General features: G+C 43.6%; 1 protein-coding gene across 2 annotated transcripts in view; it reads left to right on the plus strand.

The window, feature by feature from the left end:
• Nucleotides 1-22,333, plus strand: part of LOC139386849 (vasoactive intestinal polypeptide receptor-like) — a 107,839-nt gene that overhangs the window by 62,310 nt on the left and 23,196 nt on the right. For both annotated transcript variants that reach the window (XR_011629103.1, XM_071132704.1), the window contains exons 6-8: nucleotides 7,570-7,699; nucleotides 19,346-19,499; nucleotides 21,583-21,643. Coding sequence is in view for 1 of the 2 variants with exons in the window: in XM_071132704.1 (XP_070988805.1) it covers nucleotides 7,570-7,699; nucleotides 19,346-19,499; nucleotides 21,583-21,643 (345 nt within the window). In the remaining variant the exon portion in view is untranslated. The remainder of the gene's footprint in view (nucleotides 1-7,569; nucleotides 7,700-19,345; nucleotides 19,500-21,582; nucleotides 21,644-22,333) is intronic.

A 22,333-nucleotide genomic window follows, 5' to 3' on the forward strand; every position in this document is an offset into this window, starting at 1 on the left:
CTCTAGAAAGAGTGCAGAAAATGTGTCATTGAAATCCTTTTTTCTTTCTGAAGACAAATGCCCTGTTGTCCTGCGAGCAATGTTCGAAGATCCGCTGCAATTCTGAGAAACGTTGAGGCAAAATTTACTGCAAGACATGATGACAACTTCATTCCCGTTTTGGTCAGAGGACTTCTGAGAGAGCTGGAGGACAATGGAGACATGTCTATAAAGAGAGCTTTCTCAAAACATCCCAGTCGTTCTTCACTACGGCTGTGAACTACTTACAAGCATGGGGAAAGCACACAGATCATCTAGAAAATTGCAACAGAACATAAAGAACAAATGACTGGGTCACGTCCATAATTATCAGAATAATGACTGGGTCACGTCTATAGATATCAGAATAATGACTGGGTCACGTCCATAATTATCAGAATAATGACTGGGTCACGTCCATAATTATCAGAATAATGACTGGGTCACGTCTATAGATATCAGCATAATGACTGGGTCACGTCTATAAATATCAGCATAATGACTGGGTCACGTCTATAGATATCAGCATAATGACTGGGTCACGCCTATAGATATCAGCATAATGACTGGGTCACGTCTATAAATATCAGAATAATGACTGGGTCACGTCTATAAATATCAGAATAATGACTGGGTCACGTCTATAGATATCAGCATAATGACTGGGTCACGTCTATAAATATCAGAATAATGACTGGGTCACGTCTATAGATATCAGAATAATGACTGGGTCACGTCTATAGATATCAGCATAATGACTGGGTCACGTCTATAGATATCAGCATAATGACTGGGTCACGTCTATAGATATCAGCATAATGACTGGGTCACGTCTATAGATATCAGCATAATGACTGGGTCACGTCTATAGATATCAGAATAATGACTGGGTCACGTCTATAGATATCAGAATAATGACTGGGTCACGTCTATAAATATCAGCATAATGACTGGGTCACGTCTATAGATATCAGCATAATGACTGGGTCACGTCTATAAATATCAGAATAATGACTGGGTCACGTCTATAGATATCAGAATAATGACTGGGTCACGTCTATAGATATCAGAATAATGACTGGGTCACGTCTATAGATATCAGAATAATGACTGGGTCACGTCTATAGATATCAGAATAATGACTGGGTCACGTCTATAAATATCAGAATAATGACTGGGTCACGTCTATAGATATCAGAATAATGACTGGGTCACGTCTATAGATATCAGAATAATGACTGGGTCACGTCTATAAATATCAGAATAATGACTGGGTCACGTCTATAGATATCAGAATAATGACTGGGTCACGTCTATAGATATCAGAATAATGACTGGGTCACGTCTATAGATATCAGAATAATGACTGGGTCACGTCTATAGATATCAGAATAATGACTGGGTCACGTCTATAGATATCAGAATAATGACTGGGTCACGTCTATAAATATCAGCATAATGACTGGGTCACGTCTATAGATATCAGAATAATGACTGGGTCACGTCTATAGATATCAGAATAATGACTGGGTCACGTCTATAGATATCAGAATAATGACTGGGTCACGTCTATAGATATCAGAATAATGACTGGGTCACGTCTATAGATATCAGAATAATGACTGGGTCACGTCTATAAATATCAGAATAATGACTGGGTCACGTCTATAGATATCAGAATAATGACTGGGTCACGTCTATAGATATCAGAATAATGACTGGGTCACGTCTATAGATATCAGAATAATGACTGGGTCACGTCTATAGATATCAGAATAATGACTGGGTCACGTCTATAAATATCAGAATAATGACTGGGTCACGTCTATAGATATCAGAATAATGACTGGGTCACGTCTATAGATATCAGAATAATGACTGGGTCACGTCTATAGATATCAGAATAATGACTGGGTCACGTCTATAGATATCAGAATAATGACTGGGTCACGTCTATAGATATCAGAATAATGACTGGGTCACGTCTATAGATATCAGAATAATGACTGGGTCACTTCCATAAATGTCAAACTAAGTACTGGGTCACGTCTATAGATATCAGAATAATGACTGGGTCACGTCCATAAATATCAGAATAATGACTGGGTCACGTCTATAGATATCAGAATAATGACTGGGTCACTTCCATAAATGTCAAACTAAGTACTGGGTCACGTCTATAGATATCAGAATAATGACTGGGTCACGTCTATAGATATCAGAATAATGACTGGGTCACGTCTATAGATATCAGAATAATGACTGGGTCACGTCTATAGATATCAGAATAATGACTGGGTCACGTCTATAGATATCAGAATAATGACTGGGTCACGTCTATAAATATCAGAATAATGACTGGGTCACGTCTATAGATATCAGAATAATGACTGGGTCACGTCTATAGATATCAGAATAATGACTGGGTCACGTCTATAGATATCAGAATAATGACTGGGTCACGTCTATAGATATCAGAATAATGACTGGGTCACGTCTATAGATATCAGAATAATGACTGGGTCACGTCTATAGATATCAGAATAATGACTGGGTCACGTCTATAGATATCAGAATAATGACTGGGTCACTTCCATAAATGTCAAACTAAGTACTGGGTCACGTCTATAGATGTCAGAATAATGACTGGGTCACGTCTATAGATATCAGAATAATGACTGGGTCACGTCTATAGATATCAGAATAATGACTGGGTCACGTCTATAGATATCTGAATAATGACTGGGTCACTTCCATAAATGTCAAACTAAGTACTGGGTCACGTCTATAGATATCAGAATAATGACTGGGTCACGTCTATAGATATCAGAATAATGACTGGGTCACTTCCATAAATGTCAAACTAAGTACTGGGTCACGTCTATAGATATCAGAATAATGACTGGGTCACTTCCATAAATGTCAAACTAAGTACTGGGTCACGTCTATAGATATCAGAATAATGACTGGGTCACTTCCATAAATGTCAAACTAAGTACTGGGTCACGTCTATAGATATCAGAATAATGACTGGGTCACTTCCATAAATGTCAAACTAAGTACTGGGTCACGTCTATAGATATCAGCATAATGACTGGGTCACGTCTATAGATATCAGAATAATGACTGGGTCACGTCTATAAATATCAGAATAATGACTGGGTCACGTCTATAGATATCAGCATAATGACTGGGTCACGTCTATAGATATCAGCATAATGACTGGGTCACGTCTATAGATATCAGCATAATGACTGGGTCACGTCTATAGATATCAGCATAATGACTGGGTCACGTCTATAGATATCAGCATAATGACTGGGTCACGTCTATAGATATCAGAATAATGACTGGGTCACGTCTATAGATATCAGAATAATGACTGGGTCACGTCTATAGATATCAGAATAATGACTGGGTCACGTCTATAAATATCAGAATAATGACTGGGTCACGTCTATAGATATCAGAATAACGACTGGGTCACGTCTATAGATATCAGAATAATGACTGGGTCACGCCTATAAATATCAGAATAATGACTGGGTCACGTCTATAGATATCAGAATAATGACTGGGTCACGTCTATAGATATCAGAATAATGACTGGGTCACGTCTATAGATATCAGAATAATGACTGGGTCACGTCTATAAATATCAGAATAATGACTGGGTCACGTCTATAGATATCAGAATAATGACTGGGTCACGTCTATAGATATCAGAATAATGACTGGGTCACGTCTATAGATATCAGAATAATGACTGGGTCACGTCTATAGATGTCAAACTAAGTACTGGGTCACGTCTATAGATGTCAGAATAATGACTGGGTCACGTCTATAGATATCAGAATAATGACTGGGTCACGTCTATAGATATCAGAATAATGACTGGGTCACGTCTATAGATATCAGAATAATGACTGGGTCACTTCCATAAATGTCAAACTAAGTACTGGGTCACGTCTATAGATATCAGAATAATGACTGGGTCACGTCTATAGATATCAGAATAATGACTGGGTCACTTCCATAAATGTCAAACTAAGTACTGGGTCACGTCTATAGATATCAGAATAATGACTGGGTCACTTCCATAAATGTCAAACTAAGTACTGGGTCACGTCTATAGATATCAGAATAATGACTGGGTCACTTCCATAAATGTCAAACTAAGTACTGGGTCACGTCTATAGATATCAGAATAATGACTGGGTCACTTCCATAAATGTCAAACTAAGTACTGGGTCACGTCTATAGATATCAGCATAATGACTGGGTCACGTCTATAGATATCAGAATAATGACTGGGTCACGTCTATAAATATCAGAATAATGACTGGGTCACGTCTATAGATATCAGCATAATGACTGGGTCACGTCTATAGATATCAGCATAATGACTGGGTCACGTCTATAGATATCAGCATAATGACTGGGTCACGTCTATAGATATCAGCATAATGACTGGGTCACGTCTATAGATATCAGCATAATGACTGGGTCACGTCTATAGATATCAGAATAATGACTGGGTCACGTCTATAGATATCAGAATAATGACTGGGTCACGTCTATAGATATCAGAATAATGACTGGGTCACGTCTATAAATATCAGAATAATGACTGGGTCACGTCTATAGATATCAGAATAATGACTGGGTCACGTCTATAGATATCAGAATAATGACTGGGTCACGCCTATAAATATCAGAATAATGACTGGGTCACGTCTATAGATATCAGAATAATGACTGGGTCACGTCTATAGATATCAGAATAATGACTGGGTCACGTCTATAGATATCAGAATAATGACTGGGTCACGTCTATAAATATCAGAATAATGACTGGGTCACGTCTATAGATATCAGAATAATGACTGGGTCACGTCTATAGATATCAGAATAATGACTGGGTCACGCCTATAAATATCAGAATAATGACTGGGTCACGTCTATAGATATCAGAATAATGACTGGGTCACGTCTATAGATATCAGAATAATGACTGGGTCACGTCTATAAATATCAGAATAATGACTGGGTCACGTCTATAAATATCAAACTAAGCGAACTGAAGGCTATCAACCAAAAGATGAGAGAGCATGAATTTCCTTATATAAATGAAACCACCAACAAACAAATGTTAGTATTGTTTTCTTTGGCAACTGTGGTATAAATGGGATAAACACCTCCGTTCTCTACATTACTGTAGTATAAGCAGGATAAACACCTCCGTTCTCTACATTACTGTGGTATAAATGGGATAAACACCTCCGTTCTCTACATTACTGTGGTATAAATGGGATAAACACCTCCGTTCTCTACATTACTGTATTATAATCAGGAAAAACACCTCCGTTCACTACATTACTGTAGTATAAGCAGGATAAACACCTCCGTTCTCTACATTACTGTGGTATAAATGGGATAAACACCTCCGTTCTCTACATTACTGTGGTATAAATGGGATAAACATCTCCGTTCACTACATTACTGTAGTATAAGCAGGATAAACACCTCCGTTCTCTACATTACTGTGGTATAAATGGGATAAACACCTCCGTTCTCTACATTACTGTGGTATAAATGGGATAAACACCTCCGTTCTCTACATTACTGTGGTATAAATGGGATAAACACCTCCGTTCTCTACATTACTGTGGTATAAATGGGATAAACACCTCCGTTCTCTACATTACTGTGGTATAAATGGGATAAACACCTCCGTTCTCTACATTACTGTAGTATAAGCAGGATAAACACCTCCGTTCACTACATTACTGTGGTATAAATGAGATAAACACCTCCGTTCTCTACATTACTGTGGTATAAATGGGATAAACACCTCCGTTCTCTACATTACTGTAGTATAAGCAGGATAAACACCTCCGTTCTCTACACTACCTTGCATCGTCCATTATTAATGTACAGAACAGGTGCGTTTATCCCTTAGTTATGGCACGACGTTATTCAGAAGAATCACTTACAGCTAGCTCATTCAAGCTTTGTGCCGATAGCCCCTGCCTCTCCTACACAGGCTGCATTGCACAGTATGTCCTTTCGGTCAGTTTGATGATGATTTTATGGTGTATTCTACACCCCATTTAACACTAAGACACCTGGATAGAACAGGTTTTCTAAATGCCATAATGTGTCGTTGCACCATCTCTCAAACACACTGGAGTGGTTAACAAAAGGACATATCCTGTCATAAACTTCACTACTGTAAGTGATCCTGTGGTACACGCACAAAGACACTCACACACTGAGAGGAAGGGTGAGAGGAGGGGTGAGAGGAAGGGTAAGAGGAGGGTTGAGGAGGGGGGGAGAGGAAGACAGAGAATGACAGAGTTCTGATCATTAATTAAATGTTAAGTGGCCTGGCCTCCCAGTAGGCCTTTTAAAGCATCACACACTTCATTTAACTGTGTGTGTGTGTGTGTGTGTGTGTGTGTGTGTGTGTGTGTGTGTGTGTGTGTGTGTGTGTGTGTGTGTGTGTGTGTGTGTGTGTGTGTGTGTGTGTGTGTGTGTGTGTGTGTGTGTGTGTGTGTCTTGGTAAACAGTGAGTGATGTGTTTACTCCAAGCGGTCTTACGATGCGATGGCAGAGGCCACTAACTAGCATATTTCTGGCCTGAGCAACAGTTTGGAGAGTCAGAGCATCACAGGTGTACGGAACACAGTGTTGTTTATATACAGTACACATTGTGACACAATACTCTGACAACAGGGGAAGTTGCCTTGTCTGTCACCACACTATTACACCCACTATGCTCTGATCATTTTAACCCAAATCTGATTGTCACTTCTGTTATAGCTTCTTATAGTTTGAACCCCAATCTCATCATCACTTCTATTAGAGGCTCTTATAGTTTTAACCCCGATCTGCAATACAATATTTGCCATCATGAAGACTTAAGTCTGGGAAATGTTAGTCACAGTGGTAGTATTGAAGGGAATAAACAGGACAAGGTATTATCAAATGTACAATATAATAAGTGGTTTGGGAAATGTTACTCAGAGGTGGTATTCCATTCGTATGCTTCCGAAGACACAAAGAACAGGAGGAGAAGCATGACGAACATGCTACATTATCAAATAATTCCTTAATACCTTCGTTTGGGAAATGTTTGGTCACGGTGGTAGTACTATACTGTCCAACCAAGCAAAAATGCAGTAACTGCTCATAGCGTTTAACTGAGAGGAATTGCTTTTTATTTACCTTGGTTTCACAGTAACTTTATACAGTTACTGGCTAACATGACCTCCTATTTTCTCCAAAAACACAATACAATAGAGGCAGGATACTTGTCCACATGATCAAGCATGTATCAACAAAAAAAAATGACATTAACTCATTTTCGACCAAATGAGCAGTTATTGCCCTTTTTACCTTGGTAGGGCAGATTTGTTGTAAAACGCCTGTCAAAAATGTAGTCCTGTAATAATAAATTTTAAAAGGAAATAAAATAGGATGACATGATCAAATAAATGTGATTATAACTGCTATAAACTGATATGTACATTTTGTAATGTTCAACAGGAAGTTGCACTGCACCAGAAACTACATCCACATGAACCTGTTTGTGGCGTTTATACTGAAAGCCATTGCCGTCTTCATCAAAGATGTGGTTTTATACGAGGTCGCGGAGTCCGACTGTCAACCTGAAACTGTGAGTCCATGCTGTTTTGTTGTGCTACTTGTTACCATAGAGACCTGGGTCAACTTTGTACATGTCTAATACTTAAGCTGCTCAACTTAAATACTTGAAAGTAGTCTACGTACCCTGAGTAAGGACAGAATGCTTCACCTTGTTTAGAGGGAGGGGTTCAACAACACAGTCAGGACAGAATGCTTCACCTTGTTTAGAGGGAGGGGTTCAACAACACAGTAAGGACAGAATGCTTCACCTTGTTTAGAGGGAGGGGTTCAACAACACAGTCAGGACAGAATGCTTCACCTTGTTTAGAGGGAGGGGTTCAACAACACAGTAAGGACAGAATGCTTCACCTTGTTTAGAGGGAGGGGTTCAACAACACAGTCAGGACAGAATGCTTCACCTTGTTTAGAGGGAGGGGTTCAACAACACAGTCAGGACAGAATGCTTCACCTTGTTTAGAGGGAGGGGTTCAACAACACAGTCAGGACAGAATGCTTCACCTTGTTTAGAGGGAGGGGTTCAACAACACAGTCAGGACAGAATGCTTCACCTTGTTTAGAGGGAGGGGTTCAACAACACAGTCAGGACAGAATGCTTCACCTTGTTTAGAGGGAGGGGTTCAACAACACAGTCAGGACAGAATGCTTCACCTTGTTTAGAGGGAGGGGTTCAACAACACAGTCAGGACAGAATGCTTCACCTTGTTTAGAGGGAGGGGTTCAACAACACAGTAAGGACAGAATGCTTCACCTTGTTTAGAGGGAGGGGTTCAACAACACAGTCAGGACAGAATGCTTCACCTTGTTTAGAGGGAGGGGTTCAACAACACAGTAAGGACAGAATGCTTCACCTTGTTTAGAGGGAGGGGTTCAACAACACAGTCAGGACAGAATGCTTCACCTTGTTTAGAGGGAGGGGTTCAACAACACAGTAAGGACAGAATGCTTCACCTTGTTTAGAGGGAGGGGTTCAACAACACAGTCAGGACAGAATGCTTCACCTTGTTTAGAGGGAGGGGTTCAACAACACAGTCAGGACAGAATGCTTCACCTTGTTTAGAGGGAGGGGTTCAACAACACAGTCAGGACAGAATGATTCACCTTGTTTAGAGGGAGGGGTTCAACAACACAGTAAGGACAGAATGCTTCACCTTGTTTAGAGGGAGGGGTTCAACAACACAGTCAGGACAGAATGCTTCACCTTGTTTAGAGGGAGGGGTTCAACAACACAGTCAGGACAGAATGCTTCACCTTGTTTAGAGGGAGGGGTTCAACAACACAGTCAGGACAGAATGATTCACCTTGTTTAGAGGGAGGGGTTCAACAACACAGTCAGGACAGAATGCTTCACCTTGTTTAGAGGGAGGGGTTCAACAACACAGTCAGGACAGAATGATTCACCTTGTTTAGAGGGAGGGGTTCAACAACACAGTAAGGACAGAATGCTTATACCTGGTTTAGAGGGAGGGGTTCAACAACACAGTCAGGACAGAATGCTTCACCTTGTTTAGAGGGAGGGGCTAGAATGTAAACACTTGTTTGTTGGATACTTTCCTTGATTATTGATTACATATCTCCCTCACTAGCTTTAAGCACCAGCTGTCAGAGCAGCTCACAGATCACTGCACCTGTACATACCCCATCTGTAAACAGCCCATCTATCTACCTCATCCCCATACTGTATTTATTTTTTGTATCTTGCTCCTTTGCACCCCAGTATCTCACATTCATCGTCTGCACATCCTACCATTCCAGTGTTTAATTGCCATATTGTAATTACTTCGCCACCATGGCCTATTTATTGCCTTAACTCCCTTATCTTATGTCATTTGCACTCACTGTATATAGACTTTTTGTTTCCTTTTTTCTATTGTATTATTGACTGTATGTTTAGTTTATTCCATATGTAACTCTATGTGGTTGTATGTGTCGAATTTCTATGCTTTATCTTGGCCAGGTCACAATTGCAAATGAGAACTTGTTCTCAACTAGTCTACCTGGTTAAATAAAGGTGAAAAAAATGCAACAATATGTTAACATGCCTGTCTTAGAGGCCCCAGTCAGCTGTCACAAGCCTCTATCTCTCTCTTTCTTTCCCTCTCTCTCTCTCTCTCTCTCTCTCTCTCTCTCTCTCTCCCTCTTTCCCCCCTCTCTCTCTCTTTCTCCCCCTCTCTCTCTCTCTCCCTCTCTCTTTCCCTCTCACTCTCTCTTTCCCTCTTTCTTTCTCTCTCTCCCTCTCTCTCTCTCTCTCGCTCCCTCTCTCTCTCTCACTCTCTCTCTCTCTCTCTCTCTCCCTCTCTCTCTCTCTCTCTCTCCCTCTTTCTCCTCTCTCTCTCTCTCTCTCCCCCTCTCTCTCTCTCTCTCTCTCGCTCCCTCTCTCTCTCTCTCACTCTCTCTCTCTCACTCTCTCTCTCTCGCTCCCTCTCTCTTTCCCTCTTTCTTTCTCTCTCTCCCTCTCTCCTTCTCCCTTTCTCTCTCTCTCTCTCTCTCTCTCTCTCTCTCTCTCTCTCTCTCTCTCTCTCTCCCTCTCTCTCTCTCTCTCTCTCCCCCTCTCTCGCTCTCTCTCTCTCGCTCCCTCTCTCTCTCTCTCTCTCTCTCTCTCTCTCTCTCTCTCTTTCCCTCTTTCTTTCTCTCTCTCTCTCCTCTCTCTCTCTCTCTCTCTCTCTCTCTCTCTCTCTCTCTCTCTCTCTCTCTCTCTCTCTCTCTCTCTCTCTCTCTCTCTCTCTCTCTCTCCCTCCCTCTCATTTGATTCATTACTCAAACAGAGTGCTGTTGCCTTTAAAGCTTTGTGTTCCTTCCTGGGTTTAGTTTTGAGTTGAGCGTTGCTTTCCAGGCCTCGTTTATAGCATACAGGGTGTAACAGTGTTTGTCGACTCTTTGGAGAGTGTTCCCTAATGAAGTCATGTAACAGGATGTTAGGGAGAGTTCCTGTTTGCTAAACACTCAGAAGTGACTAGCGGTGAGGTGAGCTGCCTGGCTGAGAGACAGAGGAGGGCTGGCTTGGCTTTGAATCACATTGAACGTTTTACAAGTGTAGTCAGTAAACTCTGCAACAGCTGCAAATCCAGAAGAACTAATTAACTCTTAACCATACTAGTGTTGTCTTATGTTGAATGAAAAAGGGACTAGAACCACATACAGTATATTCTGAATGAACTAAATCGATTCCCTAGCCCCCCTGCCGACTATCTGCTTCCTAGCAACTAGGTGTTCTGGGATTGGAGGGATATATACACAGAATTTATAAATGCAGGCTTGCTCTCAGAATGGGTGTAATCCTTAATGATTCCACTCATACAATCCTCTCAGATCTGCGAGGTCGTGGCTGGCGGCAAGGCTAGGTTTTGTCATACATACAGTACCTTCAGAAAGTATTCACACCCCTTGACTCTTTCCACGTTTTGTTGTGTTACAGCCTTAATTTAAATTGGATTAAATTAAGATAAAACATTTTTGTCACTGGCCTACACAATACACCTTAATGTCAAAGTGGAATTATGTTTTTAGACATTTTTGTTGACAGATTAAAATAAAAAATGAGTATTCAACGCCTTTGTTATGGCAAGCTAAATATGTTCAGGAGTAAACATTTGCTTAACAAGTCACAAAATAAGTTGCAAGGACTCATTTTGTGAGTCAAATATATTGTATAATCAGTGGCAGGGAAGTCATACGCAGGAGAGCAGAACTTGGTAATAGCCGGAGCAGTTTAATAGCAAAACCGACGGCGTAAAAATAACAAGAATAATTGGGTACAAAAACCCATTGCGCACCAAACAACACGTGCACAAGCACTTAGAATAAACAATCCCACATAAAGACATGGGGGGAACAGAGTGTTAAATACACAACAAATGATTGAGGGAATTGAAACCAGGTGTGAGGGAAAAACAAGACAAAACCCATGGAAAATGAAAAGTGGATCAATGATGGCTAGAAGACCGGCGACGCCGACCACCGAGCGCCGCGCAAACAAGGAGAGGACCCGACTTCGGCGGAAGTCATGACAGTACACCACCCTCCCGCAGCATCGGCTCCCGCACTATCCCGCAGCATTGAATGGTCCACCACGTCCTACACCGGGAACCCAGTACCCATACCACTACACGAGATACTGACCCCGACGCCTCAAATCCAGGATAGAGCGAACGGAGTACGCCGGGGCCCCTCGATGTCCAGAGGGGGCGGAGGAACCTCCCGCACCTCAGACTCCTGGAGCGGACCAGCCACCACCGGCCTGAAGAGAGACACATGGAACGAGGAGTTAATATGGTAATCAGGGGGAAGCTGTAACCTGTAAAACCTCATTCACTCTCCTCAGGACTTTAAATGGCCCCACAAACCGCAGACCCAGCTTCCGGCAGGGCAGGTGGAGGAGCAGGTGGAGGGTCGAGACGCAGACCCGGTCCCCCGGTGCGAACACCGGGGCCTCACTGCGGTGACGGTCTGTGCTGGCTTTCTGGCACAGCACGGCCTTCTGGAGGTGAACATGGGCGGCGTCCCAAGTCTCCTCTACGCGCCTGAACTAGTTGTCCACTGCAGGAGCCTCGATCTGACTCTGATGCCAAGGCGCCAGAACCGGCTGGTACCCCAGTACGCACTGGAAGCGGGAGAGGTTAGTTGAGGAGTGGCGGAGCGAGTTCTGGGCCATTTCGACCTACGGCATAAACGCTGCCCAGTCCCCGGCCGATCCTGGCAATACGACCTCAGAAACCTGCCCACATCCTGGTTCACTCTCTCCACCTGACCATTCCTCTCGGGATGAAACCCTGAGGTAAGGCTCATCGAGACCCCCAGACGTTCCATGAACGCCCTCCAGACCCTCAAAGTGAACTGGGGCCCTCGATCAGACACTATATCCTCAGGCACCCCGTAGTGCCGGAAGACGTGCCGGAAGACGTGCGTAAACAAGGCCTCCACAATCTGTAGGGCCGTAGGGAGACCGGGCAGAGGGGGGAGATGGCAGGACTTAGAGAACCGATCCACAACGACCAGGATCGTGGTGTTTCCCTGTGAGGAGGGGAGGACTGTAAAAAAATCCACCGAAAGATGCGACCAAGGCCGCTGTGGAACTGGTAAGGGGTGTAGCTTCCCTCTGGGCAGGTGCCTAGGAGCCTTACACTGGGTGCACACCGAGCAGGAGGAAACATAAACCCTTACGTCCTTGGCCAAGGTAGGCCACCAGTACTTCCCAACCAAACAGCGCACCTTCCGACCGATCCCAGGATGACCAGAGGGTGACGTGTGGGCCCAATAGATCAACCGGTCACAGACAGCAGACGGAACGTACAGACGCCCAGTGGGACACAGGAGGGGAGCGGGTTCTGCATGTAACGCCTGCTCAATGTCCGCGTCCAGCTCCCACACTACCGGCGCCACCAGGCAGGATGCCGGGAGTATGGGAGTGGGATCCATGGGCTGCTCCTCTGTGTCATACAGTCAGGACAGTGTATCTGCTTTCACGTTTTGGGAACCTGGTTTGTAGGAAAGGGAAAAAACCAAGCTGGTGAAAAACATGGCCACCTTGCCTGGTGAGGGTTCAGTCTCCTCGCTGCCGGATGTACTCCAGATTGCGGTGGTCAGTCCAGATGAGAAAAGGGTGTTTAGCCCCCTCAAGCCAATGTCTCCATGCCTTCAGAGCCTTGACGACAGCCAACAGCTCCCGGTCCCCCACGTCATAGTTTCGCTCCGCCGTGCTGAGCTTCTTCGAAAAGAAGGCACAGGGGCAGAGCTTCGGTGGCGTACCCGAGCACTGAGAGAGCACGGCTCCAATCCCAGCCTCGGACGCGTCCACCTCCACTATGAACGCCAAAGAGGGATCCAAATGCGCCAGCACGGGAGCCGAGGTAAACAGAGCTCTCAGGTGACCAAAAGCCCTGTCCGCCTCAGCCGACCACTGCTAACGCACCGGGCCCCCTTACAGCAGTGAGGTAATGGGAGCCGCTACCTGACCAAAACCCAAGATAAACCTAATTGGCAAACCCTAGGAACCGCTGCACTTCCTTTACTGTGGTGGGAGTCGTTCAATTACGCACGGCTGAAATGCGGTCACTCTCCATCTCCACCCCCGAGGTTGAAATGCGGTACCCTAGGAAGAAGACGGACTGCTGGAAGAACAGGCATTTCTCAGCCTTGACGTACAGGTCATACTCCAACAGTCGACCCAGCACCCTGTGCACCAGGGACACATGCTCGGCGCGTGTAGCGGAGTATATCAGAATGTCATCAATATACACCACTACACCCTGCCCGTGCAGGTCCCTGAAAATCTTGTCTACAAAGGCTTGGAAGACTGATGGAGCATTCATCAACTCGTACAGCATGATGAGGTACTCATAATGCCCTGATGTTGTACTGAACGCCATCTTCCACTCGTCTCCCTTCCGGATACGCACCAGGTTGTAAGCACTCCTTAGATCTAATTTGGTGAAGAACCGTGCCACGTGCATGGACTCAATCGCCGTGGAGATAAGAGGTAACGGGTAACTGTACATGACCGTGATCTGATTTAGGCCTGGGTTGTCAATACACGGGCGCAGACCTCCCTCCTCCTTCTTCACAAAAAAGAAACTCGAGGAGGCGGGTGACGTGGAGGACCGAATGTAACCCTGACGCAGGGATTCGGAGACAGATGTTTCCATAGCCTCCGTCTCCGCCTGTGAGAGGGGATACACGTGACTCCTGGAAAGTGCAGCGTCTACCAGGAGATTTATCTCACAATCGCCCCGTCGATGAGCTGGTAATTGTTTCACCTTCTTTTTGGAGAAGGCGAGAGCCAAATCGGCATATTCAGGGGGAATGCGCACGGTGGAGACCTGGTCTGGACTTTCCACCGTAGTAGCACCAACGGAAAGCCCTAAACACCTCCCAGAGCACTCTCGCGACCACCCCGTGAGAGCCCTCCATTGCCAAGAAACAGTGGGGTCATGACAAGCTAACCAAGGTCGGCCTAGCACCACGGGAAATGCAGGTGAGTCAATGAGGAAGAGACTAATTCTCTCCTTGTGACCCCCCTGCATCACCATACCCAGAGGAGCGGTGGCCTCCCTAATCAACCCTGACCCCAATGGTCGACTGTCTAAGGCATGAACGGGGAAGGGCACAGCCACGGGAACAATGGGGATCCCTAAACTAAGGGCGAACGATCTGTCTATAAAATTCCCAGCCTCGCCTGTATCGATGAGCGCCTTATGCTGGGAATGCGGGGAAAAGTCAGGGAAAGAAACATACAAAAACATGTGTGCAACAGAGGCCTCTGGGTGAGAAGTGTGCCGACTCACCTGGGGTGACGCCAGAGTGCCCTGCCTGCTGCCTCGATCCCCAGAGGAACCAACCCGGCACCGACCGGCAGTGTGACCTCTGCGGCCAGAGGTGGTGCACGAGCCGGAACCTCCTCCAGTCTCCCTACGCACAGCACCTCCCAGCTCCACGGATACCGGAGCGGCGGTGCTGGGGGAATGGGAACGATAGAACCCGATCTGGATGTCCGCGGGTGGCCAGCAGGTTATCCAGCCGAATGGACAAGTCCACCAGCTGGTCGAAAATGAGGGTGGTGTCCCTGCAGGCCAACTCCCGGCGTCCTCGCACAAACTGCAGCGATAGTGGGCCCTATCGTTCAGGGCCCTATCGTTCCATCCCAAGCCGGCGGCCAGGGTCCGAAAATCCATGGCTCCTTGTCCCCTGCCTCAGATGGAAGAGACTTTCACCCGCCTCTCTACCCTCGGGTGGATGGTCGAAGACTGCCCGGATGCGGCGGTGGAAATCCTCCAGCCTCCCTCAATCTCCTTCTCCCCACACGGCGTTGGCCCACTCCAAGGCTTTCCCAGAGACGCACGAGACGAGGGCGGACACCTTCTCAAGACCTGAAGGAGCCGGGTGGATGGAAGCCAGGTAGAGGTCGAACTGTAACAGGAAACCCTGGCAGCGTGCAGCTGTCCCGTCACACTCCCGGGGAAGGGTGAGATGAATCCCACTGGGACGGGGGGGCGAGGAGTGGAAATCCTGGCTGTGCTGGTGGAGGTGCTGGAAGAACTCCCTGTCTCTCCCAGCGGTCCATAGTTTGGACAACACGGTCCATGGCGGCGCCGAGATAGTGAAGCATCGCCGCATGCTCCCGGACGCGCTCCTCCTGACTACATATAGTTGTTGTGGGATTCTGTAAGGGGTGCGTAATCGGTGGCAGGGAAGTCATACGCAGGAGAGCAGAACTTGGTAATAGCCGGAGCAGTTTAATACCAAAACCCACGGCATAAAAATAACAAGAATAATTGGGTACAAAAACCCGTTGCGCACCAAACAACACGTGCACAAGCACTTAGAATAAACAATCCCACACAAAGACATGGGGGGACAGAGGGTTAAATACACAACAAATGATTCAGGGAATTGAAACCAGGTGTGAGGAAAAACAAGACAAAACACATGGAAAAATTAAAAGTGGATCGATGATGGCTTGAAGACCGGCGATGCCGAGTGCTGAGCGCCGCCCGAACAAGGAGAGGACCCGACTTAGGCGGAAGTCGTGACATATATGTAAGGTCCCTCAGTCAAACAGTGAATTTCAAACACAGATTCAACCACAAAGACCAGGGATGTTTTCCAATGCCTTGCAAAAAAGGACACCTTATTGGTAGATTGGTAAAAAAAAAAAAAAAAATACAGACATTGAATATCCTTTTGAATATGGTAAAGTTATTAATTACACTTCGGATGGTGTATCAATACACACACTTACTGAAAAGATACAGGCGCCCTTCCTAAATCAGATCCTGGAGAGGAAGGAAACCACTCAGGGATTTCACCATGAGGCCAACAGTTACAGAGTTGTATGGCTGTGATAGCAGAAAACTGATGGATCCACAACATTGTAGTTACTCCACAATACTAACCTAAATGACAGAGTGAAAAGAAGGAAGCCTGTACAGGATCAAAATATTCCCAAAATATTTTCAGAGTTGTGAATTGCTTACGTAAATGAGATATTTCTGAATGTCATTTTCAACCAACTTGAAAAAAAAAAAAATCACTTTGTCATTATGGGGCAGGGTAGCCTAGTGGTTAGAGTGTAGAGGCGGCAGGATAGCCTAGTGTTTAGAGCGTTGGACTAGTAACCGGAAGGTTGCAAGTTCAAACCCCAAAGCTGACAAGGTACAAATCTGTCGTTCTGCCCCTGAACAGGCAGTTAACCCACTGTTCCTAGGCCGTCATTGAAAATAAGAATTTGTTCTTAACTGACTTGCCTAGTTAAATAAAGGATAAAATAAATAAATTGTGTGAAAAAACACAATTGAATACATTTTTTTTTTATACAGGATGTAACACAACATAATGTGGAATAAAGTCAAGGGGTATGAATACTTTCTGAAGGCACTGTGAGTACCTTTGGTCTATGTTTATTAGCTTAAAGTGTGACGGATGGTTTGCTGTTTAACGGCTGGCTGTGTATTTAATGACACTCTGAGCAGAGTTTCCTCCTGTGGAGTGCTTGCTCCATGATATATACTGTACATTAACAGGGCTGGTAAACACAGCTGGTACCCTCACAGAAGACATGTTTGAAGACAAACCTTTAGGAGACAGTTGTAGAAGACTTTTACAGGAGAAAAGACATACGTTGAAACTATACAAGAGTCACCATATTTCGTAGTCATAAGAACCACTATCTAATGCAGTGTTTCTCAATCCTGGTCCTGGGGACCCGAAGAGGTACACTTTTTGTGTGATTGTTTTAGAACTCACACACCTGATTCTAATCAAAAGGCTTGATGATGAGTTGATTTTTTAAAACTTGGCAAGTCAGTTAAGAACAAATTCTACTTTTCAATGACGGCCTACCGGGGAACAGTGGGTTAACTGCCTTGTTCAGGGGCAGAACGACAGATTTTTTACATTGTCAGCTCGGGTATTTGATCATGCAACCTTTCGGTTACGAGGCTAACGCTCTAACCAATAGGCTACCTGCCACCCCAGTATTAGTATTCAAGTATGTGAATACTAGGGCAATAACAAAAAAAGGTATACCCCTTTGGCTCCCCAGGACCAGGATTGAGAAACACTGCTCTAATCTGACATGTAGACAGCCCATTAGAAACAGCTTGTACAGAACTGTTAGGGGAGACATGTTGTATATAAAGAGGGACCCTCAGGAACAGCTTAAAGAGGAGACATGTAAACTCGTTATGATAGCTCATAACCACTATCTAATCTAACATTACAGTGTTGGTTTAATAGAACGACAGTTAGTTTGAAATGTATATTGTTTGATTACCTAAGGATTGAATGTTTATAAATAGACTGAGACAATGTGACATTTGGTGTATGGTGAAAGTAACCCAGCAGCACACCACCCTACATCTCACTGCCCGGCTTGCTTCTGCAGCTAAGCAGGGCTGGTCCTGGTTGATCCCTGGATGGGAGACCAGATGCTGCTGGAAGTGGTGTTGGAGGGCTAATAGAAGGCACCATTTCCTCTGGTCTGAAACAAATATCCCAATGCCCCAGGGCAGTGATTGCCCTGTGTAGGGTGCTGTCTTTCAGAAGGGATGTTAAAATGGATGTTCTGACTGTCTGTGATCACTAAAGATCCCATGACACTTATCATAAGGGTAGGGTTGTTAACCTGGGTGTCCTGGCTAAATTCCCAAACTGGCCCTCAAACAGTCACCTAATTGGCCCATTCATCCCCCCCTCCTTTCCCCTGTAACTATTCCCCAGGTTGTTGCTGTAAATGTGTTATCAAGGTTTTCCTTCTCAATCATCTGACTAACTCGCATGGAGTATCATGTTATTCAGAACCCGTGCAGATCTGCCGCCTTTGAGTAGATAGGTGCCTTAATTCTCTTGGGTAAATTCTCCTAACCTTCTACGAAAAGTCCCTTTTTGCAAATCAAATCAACCTTTATTTGTCACACGCTGAATACAAGAAGTGTTAGCGTTTCACGGTACGGTCTACACTTGTATTCGGGGCGCGTGTGACAAATAAAGTTTGATTTGATTCGCAGAAGTTAATTTTCGTAGCAGGTTAGGAGAATTTACGCAAGATAATTCGGTTAAGATTAGAAAAAGGGTTATGGTTAGCTAAAATCCTAAAATTGTCCCCAACATGACTCAAACCAGGGAAGAATGACTGGCCCCTCTCATTGAAGCCACGGAAGTTCAAGACCGACCGTGGTACTGCAGACATTGTTAGCCTGCATCCATTAAAGTGAATGAAAAAATGGCAATCTTTGTGCATATAAAAACATTTTTAGAAGACAATCATGGTACCAATAATTGCTTCTAATTCACCAGATGTATGTCCTGGAACCGATTATTTTAAAATCACACATAGAAGTAATCAGGGTAATTCAGATGATAACGGCAGCCTGCAGTACCCCGGTCGGCCTTCAACTTGAAATAGTCAATGAGAGGGGGGCAGCAGTGAGCTAGCCTGCAACATGACTTCCTGGAGTTGCTCAAACTGCGCATGTTATTTCTCCATAAAACACCATCCTAACCGACTTAATTTAACTTCAATGCGCTATTGCGTCTTCACATAGGAATGAATGCTGTCACATTATCGATAGCTTTGTCCATTCACATGCCTGCCCTGATAACCCCCAACGTTTCCACTAATGCGATTCTGCAATTTCCATGTTGATACTGTGCTCTCTCTCCGTAGGTGGGATGTAAGGCAGGGGTTGTCTTCTTCCAGTACGGCATCATGACCAGCTACTTCTGGCTATTGGTCGAAGGCCTCTACGTCCACACCCTATTGGCTGTCTCCTTCTTCTCCGAGAGGAAGTACTTCTGGTGGTATATTCTGATTGGCTGGGGTAGGTGTCACTGTAACATATCTCCAACTGTGTCTTTAATCCCATTAGGATTATATGTAATGTGTGGCTGTGAATGTTGATGATCATATTCAGGCTGTTTTTATTTTAAGGAGACACAATATGTCAATGTTTTTTTACTTGTACTAAAATAAGCGGCAGGGTAGCCTAGTGGTTAGAGCGTTGGACTAGTAACCGGAAGGTTGCAAGTTCAAATCCCCGAGCTGACGAGGTACAAATCTGTCGTTCTGCCCCTGAACACAGGCAGTTAACCCACTGTTCCTAGGCCGTCATTGAAAAAAAAGAATTTGTTCTTAACTGACTTGCCTAGTTAAATAAAGATTTAAAAAAATAAGGCTAGCACGATTTTGATAAACGCTGATTATACATTAGATGAATATTACTTCTAAAGAGTAACTCAAACACTGCTTGTGTTGTATTCATACCTAAAAACATCCAGTGGCTTACTCATTCACACCTGATCACCTGATAACCAACATGTCAGTGTGACCATGTATTTACAGGATTTAAAGATTTATTTTAAGTAAAAAGGCATACTGTCCATTTCTGGATTAAAAAAAAAAAAACCCCACTCCAGAGATAATGAAGAATATGAGTGTCGCCAACTGGAGATCCTTGTTTTGAAGTATTTACCTACAGAGTAGTAATCTGAAAAGTACATGTGGAATGTCACGCTGGTTGCTTGTTTTTTTCTTCTACCTGACTGATTGAAATGTCATGTACTTGTGTTAGAATATCATTGTTAAAACGTTGTGTTTGAAAAGTGATGTATTGAGTTGATATACTTGTGTTTGAAAAGTGATGTATTGAGTTGATAGTGTTGTGTTTGAAAAGCGATGTATTGAGTTGATATACTTGTGTTTGAAAAGTGATGTATTGAGTTGATAGCGTTGTGTTTGAAAAGCGATGTATTGAGTTGATAGCGTTGTGTTTGAAAAGCGATGTATTGAGTTGATAGCGTTGTGTTTGAAAAGTGATGTATTGAGTTGATAGCGTTGTGTTTGAAAAGTGATGTATTGAGTTGATAGCGTTGTGTTTGAAAAGTGATGTATTGAGTTGATAGCGTTGTGTTTGAACATTGTGTCAGACTGGACCAAACAAATTCATATTTAAATCAAATCAAGGTTTATGCTTTTAAATCAAATCAAATCAAATTTTATTTGTCACATACACATGGTTAGCAGATGTTAATGCGAGTGTTACGAAATGCTTGTGCTTCTAGCTCAATCAGAGCAGTAAGGATAATAATAATAATAATAATATTAATAAACTATACACACATAATCCAGAAAAATTAAGAAATAACAGAACTAGCAATGTCAGAGACCGGAGTATAAATATATATACAGTGAGTGTACAAAACATTAATAACACCTGCTCTTTCCATGACACAGACTGACCAGGTGAATCCAGGTGAAAGATATGGTCCCTTATTGATGTCACTTGTTAAATTCACTTCAATCAGTGTAGATGAAGGGGAGGAGACAGGTTAAAGAAGGATTTTTAAGCCTTTGGACATTTGACACATGGATTGTGTATGTGTGCCATTCAGAGGGTGAATGGGCAAGACAAAATATTGAAGTGCCTTTGAACGGGGTTTGGTAGTAGTTGCCAGGCGCATCGGTTTGAGTGTGTCAAGAACTGCAACGCTGCTGGGTTTTTCACACAAAGTGGGTGAAACAGTATGGAAACATCATTAAAGTGACCAGTGTTCAATGACTTTGTACATGGGGCAGCAGTCTCTAAGCCGCAGAGTTGAGTGCCGGGTGGTAGCCGGCTGGAACAGTGACTGAGGCTCATACAGCTACGGTGTTATGTTTTGTCTGCATGCCTCATGACACAGATACCTTTATCATAATCTCTTGGCAATAACTTTTTTGTTCTCTGACATTCACAGGAGCCATTTTTGTTGTTGTTGTTTGTTCTCTGATATTCATAGGAGCCATTTTTGTTGTTGTTGTTTGTTCTCTGATATTCACAGGAGCCATTTTTGTTGTTGTTGTTTGTTCTCTGATATTCACAGGCGCCATTTTTGTTGTTGTTGTTTGTTCTCTGATATTCACAGGAGCGCCAACTGTTTTCATCACAGCTTGGGTTATTACAAAGGCTTATTTAAAACACTCTGGGTAAGTTCACTGCTATTTTGTTAGTTTGTTTGTGTTAGCGTTTGTTTGTCTAGAATCTGTTTTGTTTTTTCTCAGAATCTCCTCCCAATCTCCTCCTCCTCCCCTCCTTTGTCAACAGGTGTTTTGAATATCCTGTGATGCTGTGTTCCACATTGCAATTGAAAATGTATCTCAACAGGCAATGAATGTATGCTAGTAGTCCATCCATGAAACACTCACAGAAAATGCTGTCAATTTACTAATAATAAAATATGAACCTATGGCAAACATCCTACTGCACTTTCCTGTACACCCAGAAGAAAAACAGTAGCACTTAAACAGGTACAGACAAAGTGCCAGGGCAAAAATCAAAACGTGCAACCAGGAAGGGCCCCTGGACCAAGTTTAGGAAACCCTGTCTTAGGGGACAAAGAAGGGTACATTTCTTATATATACAGAAAGCCCTCAGAAAGAATTCACACCACTTGAGTTTTTTCCACATTTTGTTGTGTTACAGTCTGAATTTAAAATGGATTAAATTTAGATTTTATTTTTATTTTATTTTATCACTGGCCTACACACAAAATCCAATAATGTAAAAGTGGAATTATGTTTTTAGGAATTTGTTACAAATTCATTCAAAAATTATAAGCTGAAATGTCTTCTGTCAATTTGTTTTCAAACCCTTTGTTATGGCAAGACTAAAACAGT

Source organism: Oncorhynchus clarkii, chromosome 28, assembly GCF_045791955.1.
Source record: "Oncorhynchus clarkii lewisi isolate Uvic-CL-2024 chromosome 28, UVic_Ocla_1.0, whole genome shotgun sequence".
Taxonomy (NCBI): domain Eukaryota; kingdom Metazoa; phylum Chordata; class Actinopteri; order Salmoniformes; family Salmonidae; genus Oncorhynchus; species Oncorhynchus clarkii.